Source organism: Mixophyes fleayi, chromosome 7 (genome assembly GCF_038048845.1).
Source record: "Mixophyes fleayi isolate aMixFle1 chromosome 7, aMixFle1.hap1, whole genome shotgun sequence".
Taxonomy (NCBI): domain Eukaryota; kingdom Metazoa; phylum Chordata; class Amphibia; order Anura; family Limnodynastidae; genus Mixophyes; species Mixophyes fleayi.
The window spans coordinates 9422627-9445244 of NC_134408.1; the positions used below are offsets into that span (position 1 = coordinate 9422627).

The 22618-nt window shown below is 42.0% G+C and overlaps 2 protein-coding genes across 2 annotated transcripts in view; both read right to left on the reverse strand.

Annotated features, from left to right (window-relative positions):
* Positions 1 to 21173, reverse strand: part of LOC142097288 (sulfotransferase 1C2-like) — a 40257-nt gene extending 19084 nt beyond the window's left edge. The window contains exon 1 of the mRNA XM_075178995.1: positions 21095 to 21173. The gene's annotated coding sequence lies outside the window, so the exon portion shown is untranslated. The remainder of the gene's footprint in view (positions 1 to 21094) is intronic.
* Positions 1089 to 21159, reverse strand: LOC142097290 (sulfotransferase 1C4-like). The gene is made up of 8 exons (XM_075179002.1): positions 21095 to 21159; positions 17768 to 17954; positions 10123 to 10248; positions 8872 to 8969; positions 3076 to 3202; positions 2504 to 2598; positions 2235 to 2415; positions 1089 to 2150 (listed from the first exon to the last, which is right to left on the reverse strand). The coding sequence occupies exons 2-8, from the start codon at positions 17934 to 17936 to the stop codon at positions 2038 to 2040; spliced, it is 909 nt and encodes a 302-aa protein (XP_075035103.1). The 5' UTR covers positions 17937 to 17954; positions 21095 to 21159; the 3' UTR covers positions 1089 to 2037.
* Positions 21174 to 22618: the final 1445 nt, after the last annotated feature.

Consider the following 22618-nt stretch of genomic DNA (forward strand, 5'->3'; position numbering starts at 1 on the left):
GAGAAAGCGTTTAGACATCCAAGAGGAGATTGTGGATAGCCAGATACACGAGAGAAGGGTGGGGGGTTCAGGAGAAAAGTTGTATAGTTGAATGTCATCGGTGTAGACATGATATTTGAGAACGAAAGAGGTGATGAGATCACCCAGGGAGGTAGTGTACAGCGGAAAGAGTAGAGGTCCAAGAACTGAGCTCTGAGGAACTCCTACAGGGAGGGTGGAAGGGGGAGGAGGAACCAGAAATCGAGACAGAGACGGAGCTGTTGGTGGGGTAAGAGGAGAACCAGAGAGGCAGAGAGAAGAAAGGGTGAGCAACAGGAGCTGGTAATCAATGGTGCCGAAGGCTGCGGAGAGGTCGAAAAAGATGAGCAGGGAGAAGTGACCCTTAGATTTAGCCGAGGGAAGGTCGTTAGTAACTTTGGCCAGGGCGGCTTCAGTAGTGGAGGGGGCGGAAGCCGGATTGGAGAGGGTCCAGGAGGGAGTTGTCAGAGAGGTGCCTAGTATCTTTCAAACAAAGGAATACCCAGGCCCTCTGAGACAGTAACCCTGGTCAGTATTGCTCTTCTCAGTTTTGGCATTTTACTGCTCCTTCTGCATGTATTGTAGGTATTCAGGAGGTTAAAAATTGTCTAACTTGGCACCCTAATTGACAGGGTTTGAAAGATGCAGACAAAGCGGAACAGGATGTTTATTTTATCTCTATCCAGAATATAATAATTCTCGCTGGTTGTTAGATCCTGATTGATTTTGTTAGATAGCGGAGGACAAAGTTGTTTCATAAGACTTGGCTATGGAAACATCCAGAGAGTTAATAGAGTCCAGCTTCCATTGGAAGTTGAAGTTAAGCTTCAGAATTATTTTTCGTATAGTCTGAGATGTGGAGAAGAAAGACTCTGACTTGTGGTTATTAACTTTATAGCCATTGAGGGATCCAAAGTCAGACAATTCTATGCAGAGGTTAGGGAGAAAGGTAAAGGGTATAGTGAGGATCAATAGGTCTTGTCTGCAAAAAGGGGTATTTTGCATTGCTGATTCTTAAATTGTATTCAGAAAATATTTGGATCAACACTAATTTTTAATGCCAAGTTCTCAATGGTAAGGTCAAATATCAGGGAGGTGAGTGGGCAACCTTGTCTAGTTCTGATGATGAGTCTGAAAGACCAGGATGTAATGCCATTAGTGAATACTGCTGTAGAGGGATTATGATAAAGGGTCTTGATATCTTGAAATTGCCTTTACATCCAAATTCTAGTAAGGTGTGTATCATAAAATGTGAGAAGGACCTTTCCAAAGGCCTTCTTAGCATCGATGGCAAAAGCTAAAATTTGACTTTTACATGCATTAATGTGATAGATAATGTCAATTGTCATGGGCTAAGTAAGACAAAGAGAATCCATCTCATCCTGTAACGTTTAAAGGCTTTTGTGACCTATATGTTATTGAATTGTCCCCTAATAGTAATAATATTTTACTAGATTCTGAGGAATTGACTTTGTAGGAGAATTCTAGGGAGAATTCTACTGAGTGGAGCTGGCCCATCAGGTTCTCTATTAGATATTTCTTTACCTTTTGCTGTGAGAAACATAACTAATAGTTTCACATTTTAGAATTGTATTTTGAATGCTGTCTTGTTAATGTGGAAATAATCTACTATAGTCTTTGAGATTTGTAACTGTAATTGTAGGATTTTGAAAGTTGATGAATTTCTAATAGAAAAAAATTAATTATGAAATATGAATCTCCTGACTTTTATGCTCCTTAAACATGTTCTGATATGGTAGTTTGGAACAAAGATCTGTAGCCAAACTGAAGTGATCGATGTGTTCAGATGCCTCAATGACCTACTGGATTAGAAACATAGTCACGGGCCACTGCACTTCCTGATCAATGGGTTACTCCCCACATGTAAAGATGGGGGTCATTATTTATTTGTTACTGGTGCTCCATCATACCTGATCAAATCCAACTGAGGGAGCTAAGCCCACACATGGTACAACTATGGGATAGCTGGTGAAATTGTGCGGGCAGCCGGCTTTAGTCTCATAACTGGGTGCGGAAGCTCAGTCCACTCCCCTCCATTCTCTTCTTGTATTCCTCATCAAACACAATATTCTGGGCCACCAAAAAATGATTTTTCCAATCTCCAACTTTTCCTGAAATAAGAATTCACAAACATGAAATAAATAATTACCACCATATTGACTCTAAATGGTCATTGCTTAGTCGAAACAGTATACCTTTCCTCATGAAGGGTGAGATGGACTGATCTAATATAGCTGCTGGTACAACACTGTAGTTGGTCATCGGGTTTTCCTTCATGGCCTGGAATGATGTGTGATGATGAATCTTCTCAACAACCTCATCTGTCAGGTCCTTTCCTAGGAACTTCAATAGTTTTCTGTACTCATGTATTGGGTCCTGTCAATAAGAGAGTTTCAATAAAAATAGAAAAACCTGAACTAGCTGTATATAAATATGTACTCCATGCCACATTAATCTTTCTCACCTTGATCAAATCCTCATAAAACATGTAGAGAATTTGATGCTTATCTTTTGCTTTCCACCAGCCGATGACATGGTCAAACCAACCTCCCCAGGACACTGAAAGAAATACATTTTTGTTTAACAATTGTAAGTCCCCCACGGAAGATGCGGTTACTTATTTTGAGAAGAGTTCCACTAGTCTGTGCTTAAACACACAGGATTAGGTTTCATCCCAGAGAACTGAAGAAATAAATATTTGGATTCATCGGGATCTATTATAGGTGAAAAGGTGAACTAAAAGATTTTTGATTTTTGATTTTGATTATATACAGGTCAGCTGCCTGGAAGCTAGGCAGTGAGATCCTTTTTTGATAACCTCCCCCGAATACAAACTTATTCTGCCATTGCTGTAGAAGATCTTAGAGAAGTCAGGACATTAAAGCCCCTTTTGATTTTGAAAGGACAGCTTCGCAATTTACTGTTAACTATGGGCCTTATGTAGATTTGGATGTATTTGAAGCTAACAAAGAAGGCGAAAATTGCATCCTACAGTATGCTTAGTCATTACAAGTTGTATTCGTCCCTTTAGCTCACCATCTCCAGCCAAGAACTTTGAGAAGTATTCATCCCAAGTCCCAGGGTCTGGCAGGGCCTTATTCATCCTCTGGAAGTAAAAGTATGAAACCATGCAATCCTTGGCATTCCTAGCAACATATACAACCTGCAAGAGAGAGGAGAAGTACATATAAACATGATACATCTAATTCACTTGTGGAATATCCACACAGTCCTCTAACCCCCAGCACTTCCACCTACCAGTCACTTCACTAATATCCACCCAGTTTTGTACCCCCGGACACTTCCACCTACTACTCACTTCTCTAATATTCACCCAGTCTTCTAACCCCAGAGACTTCCACCTACCGCTCACTTCTCTAATATCCACCCAATCTTCTAACCCCAGACACTTCCACCTACCACTCACTTCTCTAATATCCACCCAGTCTTCTAACCCCAGAGACTTCCACCTACCAGTCACTTCTCTAATATCTATCCGGTCTTCTAACCACGACACTTCCACCTACCAATGACTTCTCTAATATCCACCCGAACTTCTATCCCCGGACACTTCCACCTACCACTCACTTCTCTAATATCCATCCAGGCTTCTAACCCCAGACACTGCCACCTACCACTCACTTCTCTAATATCTATCCAGTCTTCTAACCCCAGACACTTCCACCTTCCCCTCACTTCTCTCATATCCATCCAGTCTTCTAACCCCAGACACTTCCAGCTACCACTCACTTCTCTAATATCCCTCCAGTCTTCTAACCCCAGACACTTCCACCGTCCCCTCACTTCTCTAATATCTATCCGGTCTTCTAACCCCAGACACTTCCACCTTCCCCTCACTTCTCTAATATCCATCCAGTCTTCTAACCCCAGACACTTCCAGCTACCACTCACTTCTCTAGTATCCATCCAGTCTTCTAACCCCAGACACTTCCACCTTCCCCTCACTTCTCTAATATCCATCCAGTCTTCTAACCCCAGACACTTCCAGCTACCACTCACTTCTCTAATATCCACCCAATCATCTAACCCCAGACACTTCCACCTACCACTCACTTCTCTAATATCCACCCAGTCTTCTAACCCCAGAGACTTCCACCTACCAGTCACTTCTCTAATATCTATCCGGTCTTCTAACCCCCGACACTTCCACCTACCAATCACTTCTCTAATATCCACCCGAACTTCTATCCCTGGAGACTTCCACCTACCACTCACTTCTCTAATATCCATCCAGTCTTCTAACCCCAGACACTTCCACCTACCACTCACTTCTCTAATATCCATCTAGTCTTCTAACCCCAGACACTTCCACCTACCACTCACTTCTCTAATATCCATCCAGTCTTCTAAACCCAGACACTTCCACCTACCACTCACTTCTCTAATATCCTTCCAGTCTTCTAACCCCAGACACTTCCACCTACCACTCACTTCTCTTATATCCACCCAGTCTTCTAACCACAGAGACTTCCACCTACCAGTCACTTCTCTAATATCTATGCGGTCTTCTAACCACCGACACTTCCACCTACCAATGACTTCTCTAATATCCACCCAAACTTCTATCCCCGGACACTTCCACCTACCACTCACTTCTCTAATATCCATCCAGTCTTCTAACCCCAGACACTTCCAGCTACCACTCACTTCTCTAATATCCACCCAATCATCTAACCCCAGACACTTCCACCTACCACTCACTTCTCTAATATCCACCCAGTCTTCTAACCCCAGAGACTTCCACCTACCAGTCACTTCTCTAATATCTATCCGGTCTTCTAACCCCCGACACTTCCACCTACCAATCACTTCTCTAATATCCACCCGAACTTCTATCCCTGGAGACTTCCACCTACCACTCACTTCTCTAATATCCATCCAGTCTTCTAACCCCAGACACTTCCACCTACCACTCACTTCTCTAATATCCATCTAGTCTTCTAACCCCAGACACTTCCACCTACCACTCACTTCTCTAATATCCATCCAGTCTTCTAAACCCAGACACTTCCACCTACCACTCACTTCTCTAATATCCTTCCAGTCTTCTAACCCCAGACACTTCCACCTACCACTCACTTCTCTTATATCCACCCAGTCTTCTAACCACAGAGACTTCCACCTACCAGTCACTTCTCTAATATCTATGCGGTCTTCTAACCACCGACACTTCCACCTACCAATGACTTCTCTAATATCCACCCAAACTTCTATCCCCGGACACTTCCACCTACCACTCACTTCTCTAATATCCACCCAGTCTTCTAACCCCAGACACTTCTACCTACCAGTCACTTCTCTAATATCCACCCAATCTTCTAACCCCCAACCCTTCTTTACCCCCTTCCCTTCCCTTCTCTGCCTTGTCTGGACTTCCACACTCACAAACCTTTTCCACATACTTCAAACATACAATCAACACCATCATGACATCACACTTGACCACTTGCAACACAAATTCACCTTTTTAAATATTTCTCTGTTGAGGAGTATAGGTGGTTCAAATATAGTTTTAATAAAGAAATAAATAACAGTTTATCTTTTATTTTATGATTGATATTGGACAACAGAATGCCCCAATTCAGAATACTTGTTTATTGTCCATCTATTGTCATTCAGAATGATAGAGGCTGTCACTGATTTTACTCATACATTTCCCCCTAACCTTTAGAAGTATGACAAACAGATCTACCAAAGCTCAAGAAAACAACCTAAAACCTATTCTACTAAAGTTTATTTGCCATCCCTAAACAAATAATAAATAATAAATAGCTGAGAAATGATTTTCCTTATCTGACCAGGTGAACTTCTACTTAGTGCTTGGCAATTGTACAAGGTTTGAGGACATATCTAAAACAGGGACATACAATGTAGATAAAAATATATGCATCCAGATGGGATAATAATTATTAATTTATTCAAATTTAAAAATCCCTGATCTCACATATGTAATATAAAACTATGAACAAAATACATAGAGAAGCATATATGACACTATATAAACTTGTAATTAATAACAATACTTTCCCGAATGGGTATGTGGAGCTGCTTATAATTAATCAGTCAGCTGATCCGAGAGACGCTAGCATCTCGGCACGTCAACCTTCCAAGCTGAAAGTTATCTCTGTGTCCGGTCACACCGTTGTGGATTTAGATTTGTCTATTCATTAGCCGGAACTGAACACATCACTTCACCTTTGATTGTGAAATCTATAGCGGAATAATCATACCTCAGCGCTTTGGAGGTCTGTGAGTATCTCCAAGGAGATCGATCATTGATGTCATCCTGGACGTATTGTCTATCATTATTACTATCAGGACAACAATATACTATACTATTCCTTCTAATGGATTAAGAAATAATTATTTCATCTCCTTATTACAGAAAGATCCTACAGACGGGTGAGATCAATCTTGCTAAATACCACCTGTACACACAAGCTTGTTATTGTGCACTTCTATCCAGTGTTTTTATGGTGTACTGGCCAGACACCGCATTGTTATTAATTACAAGTTTATATAGTGTCATATATGCTTCTCTATGTATTTTGTTCATAGTTTTATATGACATATGTGAGATCAGGGATTTTTAAATTTGAATAAATTAATAATTATTATCCCATCTGAACGCACCCTGTGTTTTTGTTGTATTTGTTCTATGTATGGAGATTGGCTATCTCATACAGGTGATGCGACATAGGGATATATCATTCTATAGGAATATATACGTGGTTGGAGCATATTAAGCACTCCTGTTTTCTAAAATAAATGCATACATGAAGCAAAGGGTAAGGAGGGCCCTGCTCATGAGAGAGCTTACATTCTATTTGGAAGAGTCACAGCTGAAACAAGAGGAGTGAGTGTGGCTTAGTGTGGAGGTTTGAACAGGGAGTGTGTATGAATGAGTAGTATAGGTGGGAGTAGGGCAGGTGTAAGTGTACGTGTACCAGTGTGAGTAGTATAGGTGGGAGTAGGGCAGGTGTAAGTGTACGTGAACCAGTGTGAGTAGTATAGGTGGGAGTAGGGCAGGTGTAAGTGTACGTGAACCAGTGTGAGTAGTATAGGTGGGAGTAGGGCAGGTGTAAGTGTACGTGAACCAGTGTGAGTAGTATAGGTGGGAGTAGGGCAGGTGTAAGTGTACGTGTACCAGTGTGAGTAGTATAGGTGGGAGTAGGGTAGGTGTAAGTGTACGTGTACCAGTGTGAGTAGTATAGGTGGGAGTAGGGCAGGTGTAAGTGTACGTGAACCAGTGTGAGTAGTATAGGTGGGAGTAGGGCAGGTGTAAGTGTACGTGAACCAGTGTGAGTAGTATAGGTGGGAGTAGGGCAGGTGTAAGTGTACGTGAACCAGTGTGAGTAGTATAGGTGGGAGTAGGGCAGGTGTAAGTGTACGTGTACCAGTGTGAGTAGTATAGGTGGGAGTAGGGCAGGTGTAAGTGTACGTGAACCAGTGTGAGTAGTATAGGTGGGAGTAGGGTAGGTGTAAGTGTACGTGTACCAGTGTGAGTAGTATAGGTGGGAGTAGGGCAGGTGTAAGTGTACGTGTACCAGTGTGAGTAGTATAGGTGGGAGTAGGGCAGGTGTAAGTGTACGTGTACCAGTGTGAGTAGTATATGTGGGAGTAGGGCAGGTGTAAGTGTGCATGTACCAGTGTGAGTAGTATAGGTGGGAGTAGGGTAGGTGTAAGTGTACATGTACCAGTGTGAGTAGTATAGGTGGGAGTAGGGCAGGTGTAAGTGTACGTGAACCAGTGTGAGTAGTATAGGTGGGAGTAGGGCAGGTGTAAGTGTACGTGTACCAGTGTGAGTAGTATAGGTGGGAGTAGGGCAGGTGTAAGTGTACGTGAACCAGTGTGAGTAGTATAGGTGGGAGTAGGGTAGGTGTAAGTGTACGTGTACCAGTGTGAGTAGTATAGGTGGGAGTAGGGCAGGTGTAAGTGTACGTGTACCAGTGTGAGTAGTATAGGTGGGAGTAGGGTAGGTGTAAGTGTACATGTACCAGTGTGAGTAGTATAGGTGGGAGTAGGGCAGGTGTAAGTGTACGTGTACCAGTGTGATTAGTATAGGTGGGAGTAGGGCAGGTGTAAGTGTACGTGAACCAGTGTGAGTAGTATAGGTGGGAGTAGGGTAGGTGTAAGTGTACGTGTACCAGTGTGAGTAGTATAGGTGGGAGTAGGGTAGGTGTAAGTGTGCATGTACCAGTGTGAGTAGTATAGGTGGGAGTAGGGTAGGTGTAAGTGTGCATGTACCAGTGTGAGTAGTATAGGTGGGAGTAGGGTAGGTGTAAGTGTGCATGTACCAGTGTGAGTAGTATAGGTGGGAGTAGGGCAGGTGTAAGTGTGCATGTACCAGTGTGAGTAGTATAGGTGGGAGTAGGGTAGGTGTAAGTGTGCATGTACCAGTGTGAGTAGTATAGGTGGGAGTAGGGTAGGTGTAAGTGTGCATGTACCAGTGTGAGTAGTATAGGTGGGAGTAGGGTAGGTGTAAGTGTGCATGTACCAGTGTGAGTAGTATAGGTGGGAGTAGGGTAGGTGTAAGTGTGCATGTACCAGTGTGAGTAGTATAGGTGGGAGTAGGGCAGGTGTAAGTGTACGTGTACCAGTGTGAGTAGTATAGGTGGGAGTAGGGCAGGTGTAAGTGTACGTGTACCAGTGTGAGTAGTATAGGTGGGAGTAGGGCAGGTGTAAGTGTACGTGTACCAGTGTGAGTAGTATAGGTGGAAGTAGTATTTAATGAATACAATTGTTTGCATCTTAAAAATTAGAGGCGTAATTTAGGGCACAATATTTATTTTCTCACCGTCTCTCACTCACCTTCACATTCTTGTCCAAGAAAGATGGTGGCAGCAGCTGTATCGGCAAATGAGTTTTTAGGAGACGAGGAGACTCCATAGCATTGGCGAGATCCACTCCTTAAATATATGAAAGGACTAAGAAATTAATGCCAAACTTGTTTTTTTTTTACTTTCATTGTAATTAAAATTCACATCCACTTGCTTCTTTTTCTGTGCGACAAAAATTAGGACCCACATAATCCTGCTGCAGCGGCCGAGGTCATGGACAACGGGAACTACAAGTCTGGTGTAAGGGAAGGTGTCATTTTTATTTTGTCCTAAAGTGCCTGGACTGGGCAACACTGGGATCTCTGTCCAGCAATCAGAGCCTAGAAAATGCAGTTCTTTAACAATCATTTAGCTCTAGAACAACGATGGGCAAAGTGAAGCATTTATTACACTACTGATCTTGTGATTCCCATGGATAACATTATTTTGTAAACACATCACCCAAATCCTCTATTGCTTTACACTGGTGTTCATGTCATAAATTAACAACACACACTGGGCCTTAATGCAGAACATATATTATAAGGTCACATTATTATGCTGGGACTCCTATAAGATTACATAATGATCTACATTACATCCAATAGGCCTCAATGAAGACTAACGTTACAGGAGACATTTAATAAGCAGCGGTTTTGTATGTGGTTTGGAAACTGCCACACATGGGATTACAGATCCAAAATGTAACACGTGTGTAAGAATAGGCTGAGAACTATGCGCCTATGGTAGGTGTCGGCGTGTGCCTGTACTCTGTGCCCTCACCTGTGGTACAGTGCAGGTCTGTGGATGTTATATACCTAAGCCTCTGTGTGTATGTGCTTATTGCTGCTTCCTATTGGACAGTTGATCAGTGGCTCATCCCATATAAGGTATTGATACGCTGTGTGACATCCAGTTGGTGATGTAAGAACAGTACACCGACCAATGGGGTATTCTCATGTTTGGGGGATAAACAATTCTGTAGTTGTGATTTCACCTTCAGATGCCTTTGATATGTTGACTTGTACATACCCCCTGGTGACTAAATATATTTATTTTGCTTTCCTGCGTTTTTCTGTACATTTATACAATGTAATTTTATCACCAGAGATATTTCATGTTGTTGCCCTGTGATACAAAATTAAGTTATCTGAAAATGGAAAACAACTTTAATTGACCAAGACAGTCACATAAGCAGTTGCTGAGCTGTATATAATATATGTAGAATGTATATATCTGTTACCTGATTTCATGGGTTTTAGATTAAATTCTATAAACGGCACCTTGACAAAGCAGGGGGCTCTCATGCTCTTCTCCACATCCCCCTCTAGAAGCATCAGGTCCACGATCTCCTGCACCCACGTGGTACCTGTAAGAAGAACCAGATGACCTCATCTGCAGTCTGAACTTTCTGCCCCCCTCGTTTTTATTGTAATGCATGCAATAAATTTAATACGATGAACCTTCATGTGTCATGCAGGCAGCAGTCAGGGGTAGCATGGTCGCACAGTAGTTAACATTGCTGCCTCACAGAGCTGGGATCATGAATTCAATTCCCGACCAAGGCCCTATCTATGTGGAGTTTGTATGTTCTCCCCGTGTTTGTCTGGGTCTTCTCCCACACTCCAACAAGCATTCATTATTTATTATTATTATTATTATTATTATTATCATCATCATCATCTTCACCATTTATTTATATAGCGTCACTGATTCTGCAGCGCTGTACAGAGAACTCACTCACATCAGTCCCTGCCCCATTGGAGCTTACAGTCTAAATTCCCTAACATACACAAACACAGACAGACTAGGGTTAATTTGATAGCAGCCAATTAACCTACCAGTATGTTTTTTTTGGAGTATGGGAGGAAACCCACGCAAACACGGGGAGAACATTCTTTCTTAAGAAGGGACTGCTGGAGATGTCAAGACGTATAGACTCAATCTTGGAGATGAAGTGGGTAGCAAAGTCGACAGCAGAGAGCGCAGGGGGGAGTGGGAGAGAAGGAGGGGAGGGCATTCATAGTAGGTTAATCGGCTGCTGAATAAATTCTCCCACATCTGTGTGCAGGGCCTGATCAACCACTAGGCTGACCAGGCTGCAGCCTGGGGCGCTGGGTCCCGGGGGGCGCTGCACTGTGGGTATTTTTTTTTTCTTCATTCATTTTTTTTTTTCGGGGTGGGGGAGGGGGGGGGGGTCGCCGCGGGGGGGTGGAGGGCTCGACGATCAAAAGCATTGGTGGTTAGTGGTTAGCAACACACAGCCAATCGCCAGGCTGCCTGTTGCTGTGCAGCAGACAGGAAGCAGGACGTCTTCACTTCCTATCTGCTGATCTGAGAAGAGGAGTGACGCTGGCACAACTACAGGCAAGTGAAGGGGGAACTGCCCTGCATATCTATAGGGAGGGGGGGAACTGCCCTGCATATCTATAGGGAGGGGGGGAACTGCCCTGCATATCTATAGGGAGGGGGGGAACTGCCCTGCATATCTATAGGGAGGGGGGGGGGGGTAACTACACTGCATATCTATAGAGAGGGGGGGAACTACCCTGCATATCTATAGGGAGGGGGGGAACTACCCTGCATATCTATAGGGAGGGGGGGGGGGGACTACCCTGCATATCTATAGGGAGGGAGAGGGGGGACTGTCATGCATATGTATAGGGAGGGAGAGGGGGACTGTCATACAAATCTATAGGGTGGGAGGGGGGGGGGGCTGCCATGAAAATCTATAGGGAGGGAGAGAGGTTGATATGTATGAAGGAGGGCAGAGGAGGGGGGCTGATATATGTGACTGGGGGAGTTTTGATGTGACGGGGGGGGGGGAGATAGCTAGCTAGCAGAGTGGAGGTAAGGAGAATAGCTGCAAGAGGGATGGATGCAGGATGGGAGGTAAAGAAAATGGCTGCAGCAGGGGTTAAGGAAAATGGCTGTGGGGGGGGGGGGGGTTGTGGTTAAGGAAAATGGCTGCAGGGGGTATTTAAAAAATAGAGCAGCTTTGGGGGGCAGAATCTCATGATTGTGTGGTGGTCACATGGGTGGTCTCAGCAATCACTAGAATACTAAATTTTAGTGAGATGGGGCTGGTAGAGGTTTGTATTTGATTGCAACAAATATTCAGATATTGCTTACATATGCCTGTCCAATGGGGTACTTTTAGCTGGCCATAATGGAGTGTTTTGTTTTAACTAAAGGGCCTAATCATTCAGGGTTTGCATTATAATACATTTTTGCATTTTCAAAACAGGACGCCAACTTTCCAGAAGCCAGCGAGAGGATAACAAAGTTGCAAGAGAGAAGAGCAAGGACAGGTAAGAGACAATGGCACAATCTGTCTAAATTTGAATGCTGGAGAATACACCTGAACATTCATATTCAGGAGTGTTCCTATACACCTATATATTCGGAGGAGGGGAGGGGGGGAGGGGGGCTCTGGCCGTATTAGCCTAGGGCGGCCAGAACCCTTAATCAGGCCCTGTCTGTGTGTGTTCTGCTCAACCATATTATAATATATTTCTGCTGTGACACAATTCTGTGGAGAACCAGAGACCATGATAACGAGGGTCATCTCTAACACGTATGTGATATGTAAGATGTTTACAGCAGCTGGAAATAGTTTTTTCCATCAAATTGAGTCACCCACTTTATAATGACCCCCAGTTCTAAGATTAAATCATCTTTTAAGAACATATTTTAATTGGATATGGAGGCGGGATAAGGAAAAGTTCCTAGAAATCTATATGAATTTTGTCTTTCTAGCGAATTGGTCTGATTCTTAATTGTGCAAATAGACCTCTCTGGGGAAAAGAGGAGGGAATGGTCCTACAGTAGGTACAGTAGGTAGGTACGACCATTCCCTCTTCTTTTTTCCATAGTAAACTGTTTATATTATACTTCTGATTATATAGTGCTTTTTGATAATATTTTATTTGTTCATATTAAGATAATGTAAGGGGAAAAAAGTAGTTACAAGGAATATGAATTCACAGTAATGTCATCCAGTGTGTTACAAGTATAAGTATATTATTATTACAGTACTTATATATTTTAGTGGCTGGACTAATATTGTCATTGTGCCGCTGAGCACTGAGTGACACATAGTGATATTACACTGAAACTTTACTACCCTAAACGCAAATATTTGATATTGTTTTAAATACTGAATGAAACAAATACATTTTCCACCACTTTGTTTACACAATATTAAGGGTCATTTACAAAAATGCAAAGATAGGAATCTGCAGAAAAATTACATTTCTTCCCTTTAAGTGATGCTTTAAATCTATTTCTGCCCTTTTGCTCCCATGTGTATGATAAGTGCAGGGCTTAGTATGTCCAGAAGGTGGCAGCTTGGAGGGTGTAGATATTTGTTCCCACTGGAACTGGGTGGATTGGGGTGTACCTCGCAGAATGCAGCTTTGACGCAGTATTGCACCGTCAGTTGCGCCCACAAGAAATTCAAGACTTCATGTTGCAGGACGCTATATTTATAATAGTTTCAAAGGGATGGAGAATGTACATATATGGTGGTCTTTTCAGCTTCTCTTAACCCTCACAAAACTGCCCAATTTTTGTGCATCCTGCCTGGTCCTGAGCATTTCATCTCTGTGCCCCAAAATTATTGTAGGCGCCCGGTGGTGCCACTCTAGCCTCCTGTTCAACCCTTCAACTCCTTGCAGTACCTCCACTGCCCCCTTATGGGCCTTATTGGTATAACAATATAATCTACCACAAGTTTGCAAACATTCTCAGCTGTCTCCCTGCACTACATTATTACATGTCATTATCCTCACAACTATCATTATTCATAAAATAGTTCTACTTAACAAGCACTACTACCTTTTACTAGGTGGGGTAGCAGTGGCGATATAAGCAGCATAGAAATTTTTGCTAACGTTATTAAATAATTTATAGAAATGTAAACTAAAATTAAACATGATTTACAAGTATTTTGTATCATTCCATCTCCTGGCCACAATCCCTTCACCCTCTGTAATTAGACCCCTGATTGTACTGTGCGATTTTAGTCAACTCTCCTGGAATGTCCGGCAGACTCCCAAAATCCGGGTCAGTCTCCTGGACTCCCGGGAGAGCAGACAAGTCTCCCGCATCCTGCAGTTCTCTGGCAAAAATAATTTTATTCGCGGTAAATCGCTGTAAATTTTGGCGGGGGGACACCAAAATGACGCGATTGACCGCTCCCTGCCCCCTCCCACTCTCTAGTCACGCCCCTCTTCCAGACTGCACGGCCTGAAAGTAGGCAAGTATGAATTATATAGAGAATTTATTTTGTGCTGACTCACTATTACAGCTTGTTTTACTGTGTGATATTAAGTTCTCAGGAATTTAAAAAGAGTAAAGGGGGTGGAGAGGGGGGAAAGGGAAGCATAGCCGATAAGGAGCGGCCCTTTTTAAAGCAAAAAGAAATACCTAAGGGAGGCAATAGACTTAAGTGTATGCTTGAAAATGCAAGAAGCCTGACAGGTAAAATGGGGGAGTTAGAACTAGTAGCAATGAATTAGCAGTATGATATTATAGGTATTACTGAGACCTGGTGGGATGATACACATGACTGGGCAGTCAACTTGGAAGGCTATTCTCTCTTCAGGAGGGATAGGGTAAATAAAAGGGGAGGAGGAGTATGTCTTTATATTAAGCCAGAATTAAAACCAAGTATTTAGGAAGTTATATACGAGAATATTGGTGATAATATAGAGGCATTGTGGGTGGAAATATCCAGTGGAGGAAAAAGTTCAGAGAAGTTTCTGATAGGGATATGCTATAAACCGCCAGATATTAGTACGATTGAGGAAGCCCAACTTCTACAGCAAATTGAAAAGGCTACACAACTAGCTCAAATTTTAATTATGGGGGATTTTAATTATCCGGACATTGATTGGAGTACTGAGACCTGCGGTACAGCTAGGGGAAATAGGTTTCTGAGCACACTAAAAGACCATTACATGTCCCAATTAGTAGAGGAACCAACTAGGAACTGGACTATACTGGACCTAGTAATAACAAACAATGTAGACGTAATATCAAATATTCAAGTAAAGGAGCACTTGGGAAACAGTGATCATAATATTGTCTCATTTGAAATTAGTTTCCAGAAACAACAGTATAAGGGATCAACTAGGACTTTAAACTTTAAAAAGGCAAATTTTAATATGCTAAAGGAGTCTATAAAGAGCATAGACTGGGACAAAGCCTTTGAAGGAAAAAATACGGAAGAAATGTGGGCTGTCTTTAAAATGTTGTTGGAAACATACACGTATAAGTTCATTCCTATGGGAAATAAATGTAAAAGAATTAAGTCTAAACCAATGTGGCTAAATAAAAAGGTAAGGGAAGAAATGCAAAGAAAGAAGCGTGCATTTAAATTGTTTAAGTCTGAAGGGTCAGAGGAGTCCTTCCATAGGTACAAGGAATGTAATAAAACATGCAAAAAGGAAATTAGATTGGCTAAATTAGAAAATGAAAGGCACGTTGCAAAAGAAAGTAAGACAAACCCCAAAAAGTTTTTTAAGTATATAAACGGCAAAAGGATTAAAAAAGATAATATAGGACCCCTAAGAAGTGAGATGGGTGAATTGATAAATGATACTAAGGAAAAAGCAGAGGTTTTAAACAGGTTCTTTTCTTCAGTATTTACCAGAGAGGAACAAATGGCAGGAGTAATACATAAAAATGGAAATGAAACCATGCCATTAATTAATACTTGGTTGTCAGAGGAAGAAGTCCAAAGGCGACTGAAGAATATTAAGATAAATAAAGCTCCAGGTCCAGATGGCATACACCCAAGGGTCCTTATGGAGTTAAACTCGGAAATAGCTAGACCGCTATTCTTAATTTTCAGAGATTCAATCTCATCAGGCTCAGTACCAAGGGATTGGCGAATAGCAGATGTGGTGCCGTTGTTTAAAAAGGGGACGAGATCACAACCAGAGAATTATAGACCTGTAAGCCTGACATCAATAGTGGGGAAACTACTGGAAGGTATTTTAAGGGACAGTATTCAGGATTACTTGGTACGCAATAAAATTATTAGTGGGAATCAACATGGATTTGTGAGGGATAGGTCATGTCAAACTAATCTAATTAGTTTCTACGAGGAAGTTAGTGGGAACTTAGACCAGGGCAGGACAGTAGATGTGGTCTACTTAGATTTTGCAAAGGCCTTTGATACAGTGCCACACAAGAGGTTGGTTTATAAAATAAGGGAACTGGGTCTAGGAATCAAAATTTGTACTTGGATCGAAAACTGGTTAGAGAATATGGAACAGAGAGTTGTGATAAATGGAACATTTCTAATTGGTCAAAAGTCTTAAGTGGAGTACCTCAAGGTTCCGTGCTGGGACCACTCCTTTTTAATATATTTATTAATGACCTTGGTGATGGTTTAGAGAGTAAAGTTTCTATTTTTGCAGATGACACTAAACTCTGTAAGGTAATAAAATCAGAGCAAGATGTAGTTACTCTACAGAGGGACTTAAATGAACTGGAGGATTGGGCGGCCAAATGGAATATGAGGTTTAACACAGATAAATGTAAGGTTATGCATTCAGGGATCAAAAACAAGAACGCAATCTATAAATTAAATGGAAATAAATTAGGAGAATCTATAATGGAAAAGGATTTGGGAGTGCTCGTAGACAGTAGACTTAGCAATAGTGCTCAATGTCAAGCAGCAGCTGCAAGGGCAAACAAAGTATGGGCATGCATAAAAAGGGGCATAGATGCAAGGGAAGACAGTGTAATTTTGCCACTGTATAAATCGTTGGTAAGACCTCATCTTGAATATGCAGTACAGTTCTGGGCACCACTCTATAAAAAGATAATTTGGAACTAGAAAGGGTTCAGAGAAGGGCGACAAAATTGATAAAGGGTATGGAGTCATTAAGTTATGAGGAAAGGTTAGCCAGTTTAGGCATGTTTACTTTAGAAAAGAGGCGTCTAAGGGGAGATATGATTACTATGTACAAATACATTAGGGGTCAATATGGAGAGCTTTCATGGGAACTTTTTACCCCAAGGACCATACACAGGACACGTGGTCATCCCCTAAGTTTAGAGGAGAGGAAATTTCACAACCAGCAAAGGAAGGGGTTCTTTACAGTAAGGGCAGTCAAGATATGGAATTCATTGCCAGGGAAGGTTGTGATGGCAGATTCAATAGATATGTTTAAGAAAGGGTTAGACAAATTTTTAGCGGAAAGGTGTATCCAGGGATACGACCGTTAATTTAAAATAAAGGATAGTAGTGGAGATAGGGTAAAAATTGGATTGCAATATTGAGTCTTTTCAAAATTGAAACAGATTGGCGGTTGCTTTCTCTGGATTAATTTCAAATATAAGTGCAGGATCGCAGGAGATCCAAAATAGGTTGAACTTGATGGACTGGTGTCTTTTTTCAACCTCATCAATTATGTTACTATGTTACTATGTTACTGTGTCCCATTCCTGTGGTCAAAGATTAGCCTATCAGGTTCTAGGGAAGTTCACCTGGTGTCATCCATATCAAATACTGCTGGGAAAATCTATTGCTTGTCACAGCATCATATTGTATTAAAGGGGAACTCCACCCTCAGCATGTTGTAGTGTACACATAGATTTATTTTATTTTTTTACCTTTGGATTTTAAAACAGAACCTGAACGTGTGTCACTGTAGCAATAGAAGAGTTCTCCTAATCTAAGGGCTACAAGATGGAACAAATTTGTCTGGACAGTAGACTTCCCTGAAGGTGGAGTTCCCCTTAAATTTTACACTGTTTAGTCACCAAGTTCCGCAAGGCTAAAATATGGGTACGCTTATGTAAAATAGGGGAGAGGAGCTGATGTCTCTGGCACACGAGGTGTTAATGCCACCTATATTGGAGCCACTTACCAGCTTTAGGATATGTAGCAATAAGGATGTCGTCTTCACGTGCCTGAAAGTTATGGATTTGGTCCCAGATTTCACAGGTGCTTTCTGGAAATGTGATCCCCTCCACCTGACCCATTTTAACCTCCAAGTCCTTCATGGACTCGAATAGTTTTTTCATTTCCTCGTCCATTTTCGATTAAAATATTGTCTAATGAGAAAAAAAACAGTACTGACCTTATTGTCATAATATGACATCATTTATATTGGAAACGCAATTTTCTATTATTATATTATACTGGCTTTAAATGCTGTATAGACCCAGGATGCATCTTGAAGCAATTTTTGGTTTATTATAATCGTCATTATCATCACCCCACAAAGCCCCACAGTGCCGCACAATGGATATAATCAAAGATGGATTTAAGGTTTGAAGAGCCCTGGGCAATTAAGACAGGGGGGCACTATGGCCTAAAACTACGAGCATAGCAACATCATGTTATGCTCAATAGTGTCCTCTCAGTCTAGATTTACACAGGCCTACCAATGCTCCGAGTCTAACAGCCCCCTGGTGTTCTCCTACAACCACCGCAAGGTGGGATGGGTTTAGCTGCTAGGAGACTGCAGGTCGTGGCCCTTGGTTCGTTCTCTAGACGTGAGAGGGATAGGAGAATAGGCAACCAAGCAAATAAACAAAGGTAGTACCTTAGGGGATGCTGGAGTGGAGAGATGAGCGGTGCAGCTGACCCTCTTCAGAGAAGAGATCCAGAAGGGGTGGTCAGGAAACTAGCCGGGTCCGGTACTAGATTCAGATGGCCGACTTTACACAGGGATGGAGCAAGAGAATAGTCAAAAAGGAAGCCGGGTCTGGTACACAGGTCAGAAGACTGGGCGGCAGAAGGGAGATCCGAGGGGAGTTAAACAGCAGGCAAGTCGGGTCTAGTACACAGGAAGGTATCAGCAGACTATAGAATCACAGGGACCAACAGATCTCAGTGGAGTCAGAAGGTAAGTAACCTGTTGCTCTGACACAGGTTTAGCGTCAGAGCCTCTCTTTTATGCAGGAAGGAATTTCAAACTCCCCGCCGCCGAATCATGTGACCATCACCGCCGGGGAGTTATGTGACCGGCCCCGCCGGGGAGTTATGTGACCGGCCCCGCCGGGGAGTTATGTGACCGGCCCCGCCGTGAACACTGAAGTGCCGAGCGACAGACAGAACAGGAGCGCGGAGAAGGTAAAAATCCTCACACATCATTCAGGGGGAGTCACTTAATTACTAATAATACTATCTCATTGATGATCGTAAAGAATAAGAGTACTCCCTTTATGATTGTAATGAAAAATAGCGCCCCTTGTTGATCGCAAAGAATAAAAGTGCCCCCTTGATGATCGTAATGAATAAGAGTTCTCCCTTGATGATCGTAATGATTAATAGTGTCCCTTTGATGATCCTAATGAATAATAGTGCCCCCTTGATTATTGTAATAATAATAGTGCCCCCTTGATGATCATAATAATTAATAGTGAACTTTTGATGATGATATTGAATAAGAGTACTCCATTGAAGATCATAAATGAATGATTGTACCCCCTTCATGTTTGTAATGAATAACAGTACTCCTTTGATAAACGTACAGAATAATAGTGCACAATTGATGATATACCTACCTTAGGGCTTCTATCTTCTCTCCGCGCTGTATGCAGAGGCTCCCGACCTCATAATCGTTGAAGCCTCGACATAATAACGCTGCAATGCTTAAGGGATTCAGGAGCCTCTGCATACAGCCATGTTCGGAAACAGGTGCTGCCGGGGCTATTAAGGCACAGTCGCATTGGCGCACAATCCGGGGGGCCCCATGAGGCAGGACCCCGCCAACCTTAATCCTTCTCTGAGTATAATAAGTCATAAATAAAGCTAACCATGCACAAAAAAGGGCCAAGTACATTCAAGGTTGATGAAGAAGGTGCAGACGTAACACAGAGGGCCCTGCTCCTGCTCTCGAGAGCTTACAATCTAGAGGTCCGTTTTGTGTTTGAAGTCAGTAGAGTGATTACTGACAGTGAGGTCCCCATAATGTTTCACTCTTCACTATGAGGCCTAACATAGATTATGTAAACTGAGACACAGAGAATGTTAACACATAGTGATTGCAATTCTTCTTATCTGAGTGTACTTATGTATTATTGTACTTTTGTTGTATGTTCTAACCCCCTATGTACGGCTCTGTGGAAGCCTTGTGGCACCTTATAAAGAAACGATAATAATAATAATAATAATAATAATAATTATAGTAACTCAATAAAACAGATAAAAAACATTAATTTCAAGCTGTCTTGCAGTCTCTCTCCTACCAGGATTTTGTACTCTACACAACTCAAAGTCTTCTCTCCCACCAAAGTCTTGTACTCTGCCCAGTTCTCAGTTCTCTCTCACCAGGATCTTGTACTCTGCCCTTGTCCCAGTCCTTTCTCCTACAAGGTCCCTGTACTCTAAAACTGTAGTCTGGAAACCAGAAGACGTGAACAGGGCCATCTTTTCCATTGGGCACGATGGGCAGGTGCCCGGGGGCCCCACAGTTAAGGGGGCCCCATAGACAGGGCTCTAAAGTAAAATACATAATCCTGCAAAAAAAAAAATCCTGCAAATATATCTATATCTATCTATCTATATATCTATATATATATATATTTTTATATATATATATATATATATATATATATATATATATATGATACACATATATAGAGGTAGGGGCCCCGCTGCACTGCTTTGCCTGGGGGCCCATAATGTTGTTAAGGTGGCCCTGGACGTGAAGGCATTTAATGCTGTCAGCTGTGAGATCTTTACGTTCAGGGCTGAACTACAGTGGTCCTTCAACTACAGTGAACTTGAAAGTACAATATCAATCAATGTCACTTTACTAACAAATTGGTCAGAGCAAGTACCATTTTTTTAGGTGAAATATGCAAAAGTTCGAACCCCCAGTGAGCGGGGGATATGTCTTGTTAGTGTTTAACTGTCTACATTTACAGTCCTGTAAACATTTATTTTTCAGAGCAGTAACTGCAAATCGAGAACTCTTTTTGCTTATTAAATTGTGGTCAGAGAATTGCAGACGTGCAAATCCCCGTGTAACTGCACCTGGTGTATTGCACATGTGGTTTTGCTTACTATAAAAAAATAAAAATAAAAGTAACTGATCTGTGTACACATTTTTTAGTTTGCAAAATAACTAATGCAGCAGGTGAACAGTATCTACTATTTGCAGAATACACATACATAATGTTTACTTACATTATACTTTCATATACTATTATATACTGCTGACCCTTACCCCATGTTTACTTACCTGAGTGAGAGTAGTGGTCCTCTGCTATCAGTCACAGTTTTCTTTCTGTTCCTCGAATTTTGTATACACTATTACTGTGCTGTAACTTCCTATCTTCTCTCTCTCCCTTGAATTTTCCTATAAGCAGAGATCATTGTTAACCCTTCTATGAATTCCTTTTATTTCTAATACTCTTCCTCCTCGCTCCTATATCCAGGCCCCGCCCCCATAACTTGCACATTCACCTCTGTCAGGTTGAGGCTTATAGAGGCCGCTGGGAAGGGTGAGGAGTCTAGAGTCCCATCCATGATGACAGCATATCAGCACAGATCTGCTCAGAACTCTTGGCGGCTGCTGAGTGAAAGTGTCGTAAAAGTGACAGCGCTGTAAATATGTGTTACAAAGTGCAACAGTGATTAGTGACAGACTGAAAAGAAATATAATGTAACATTGTTTATTTTGTAATCATCTTACAATATCCTATGACTTAATTGTATGAAAATATATATATATATATATATATAAATATATATATATATATATATATATGTTATTTCCAGAACTAGAAATGTCCACTGTATTCATTAAGTTGCAGCAGATTATGGATAACATAGTAAAACAACACAGTAAGAGCAGCAATATACAAACAAGGGTATAGTACAAGCCAGGGAAGATGAGTAAGACGTCCGCAGTTTCTTACACCTTTCAGATGCCATGATCCAATTTGTGAGTGATTGCTCCCATTTGTATGGTTAAGTGCATGGCGTAGCATGTCAAGATGGCAGAAATTGGGGGGGGGGGGGGGGGTGGGTTCGTAACTTAGCTTCTTCTGCTGGAGGAGCTGAGCAGATCACTTGCTGAATGCCGTTGATTTGCAGTGATTAGTCTCATAATGTGCTAATGGGTATTCCGACAATACTTACCCTGATGCGGCGACCCCGAATGGCTACTTCGCGACGTGGCTCCAGGACAACTGCTGTGACTGGTGACTGCCAGGGATCGTGACCAATGAAGAATCCGGCCACTCTACATGATGTCACTGCCGACCGCGACGCTCTTCTCCTTGCTGTTAAGGTAGAAATGTAAGTATGTGGCCATAGACAATGTACACCGCTAAGCAAAGTACATTGTGGAGCCAGGTAGTGAAGTAGCCGTTCGGGGTTGCCGTGTCGGGATAAGTATGGTCGGGGTAGTCAGCATCGACATGCTCACTACCACCGGTGCTAATTACAGAAAATACATTTTCTGTTGTAGTACAGGGTATTTAAATGAGCTTCAAAGGGTGGATGTTGTGCATTTTGGGGACTGTTCCCACTTTACCAGCGGGCAGCAGAGCATATTTACACCTGTAAGAACATTTGATTTTTCCAAGTGCCAGAGATTATACTTTAAACAGGGGTGCTGTTCTCTCCAACAAATGTTCTATGTGTAATTTATCCATGTTTTCCACACCCAAGTGTACTATGTGTACTTTATTCACGTTCTCTCCACCCAAGTGTACTATGTGCACTTTATCCACCCATTGTAGCTAGTTTTGAATATCAT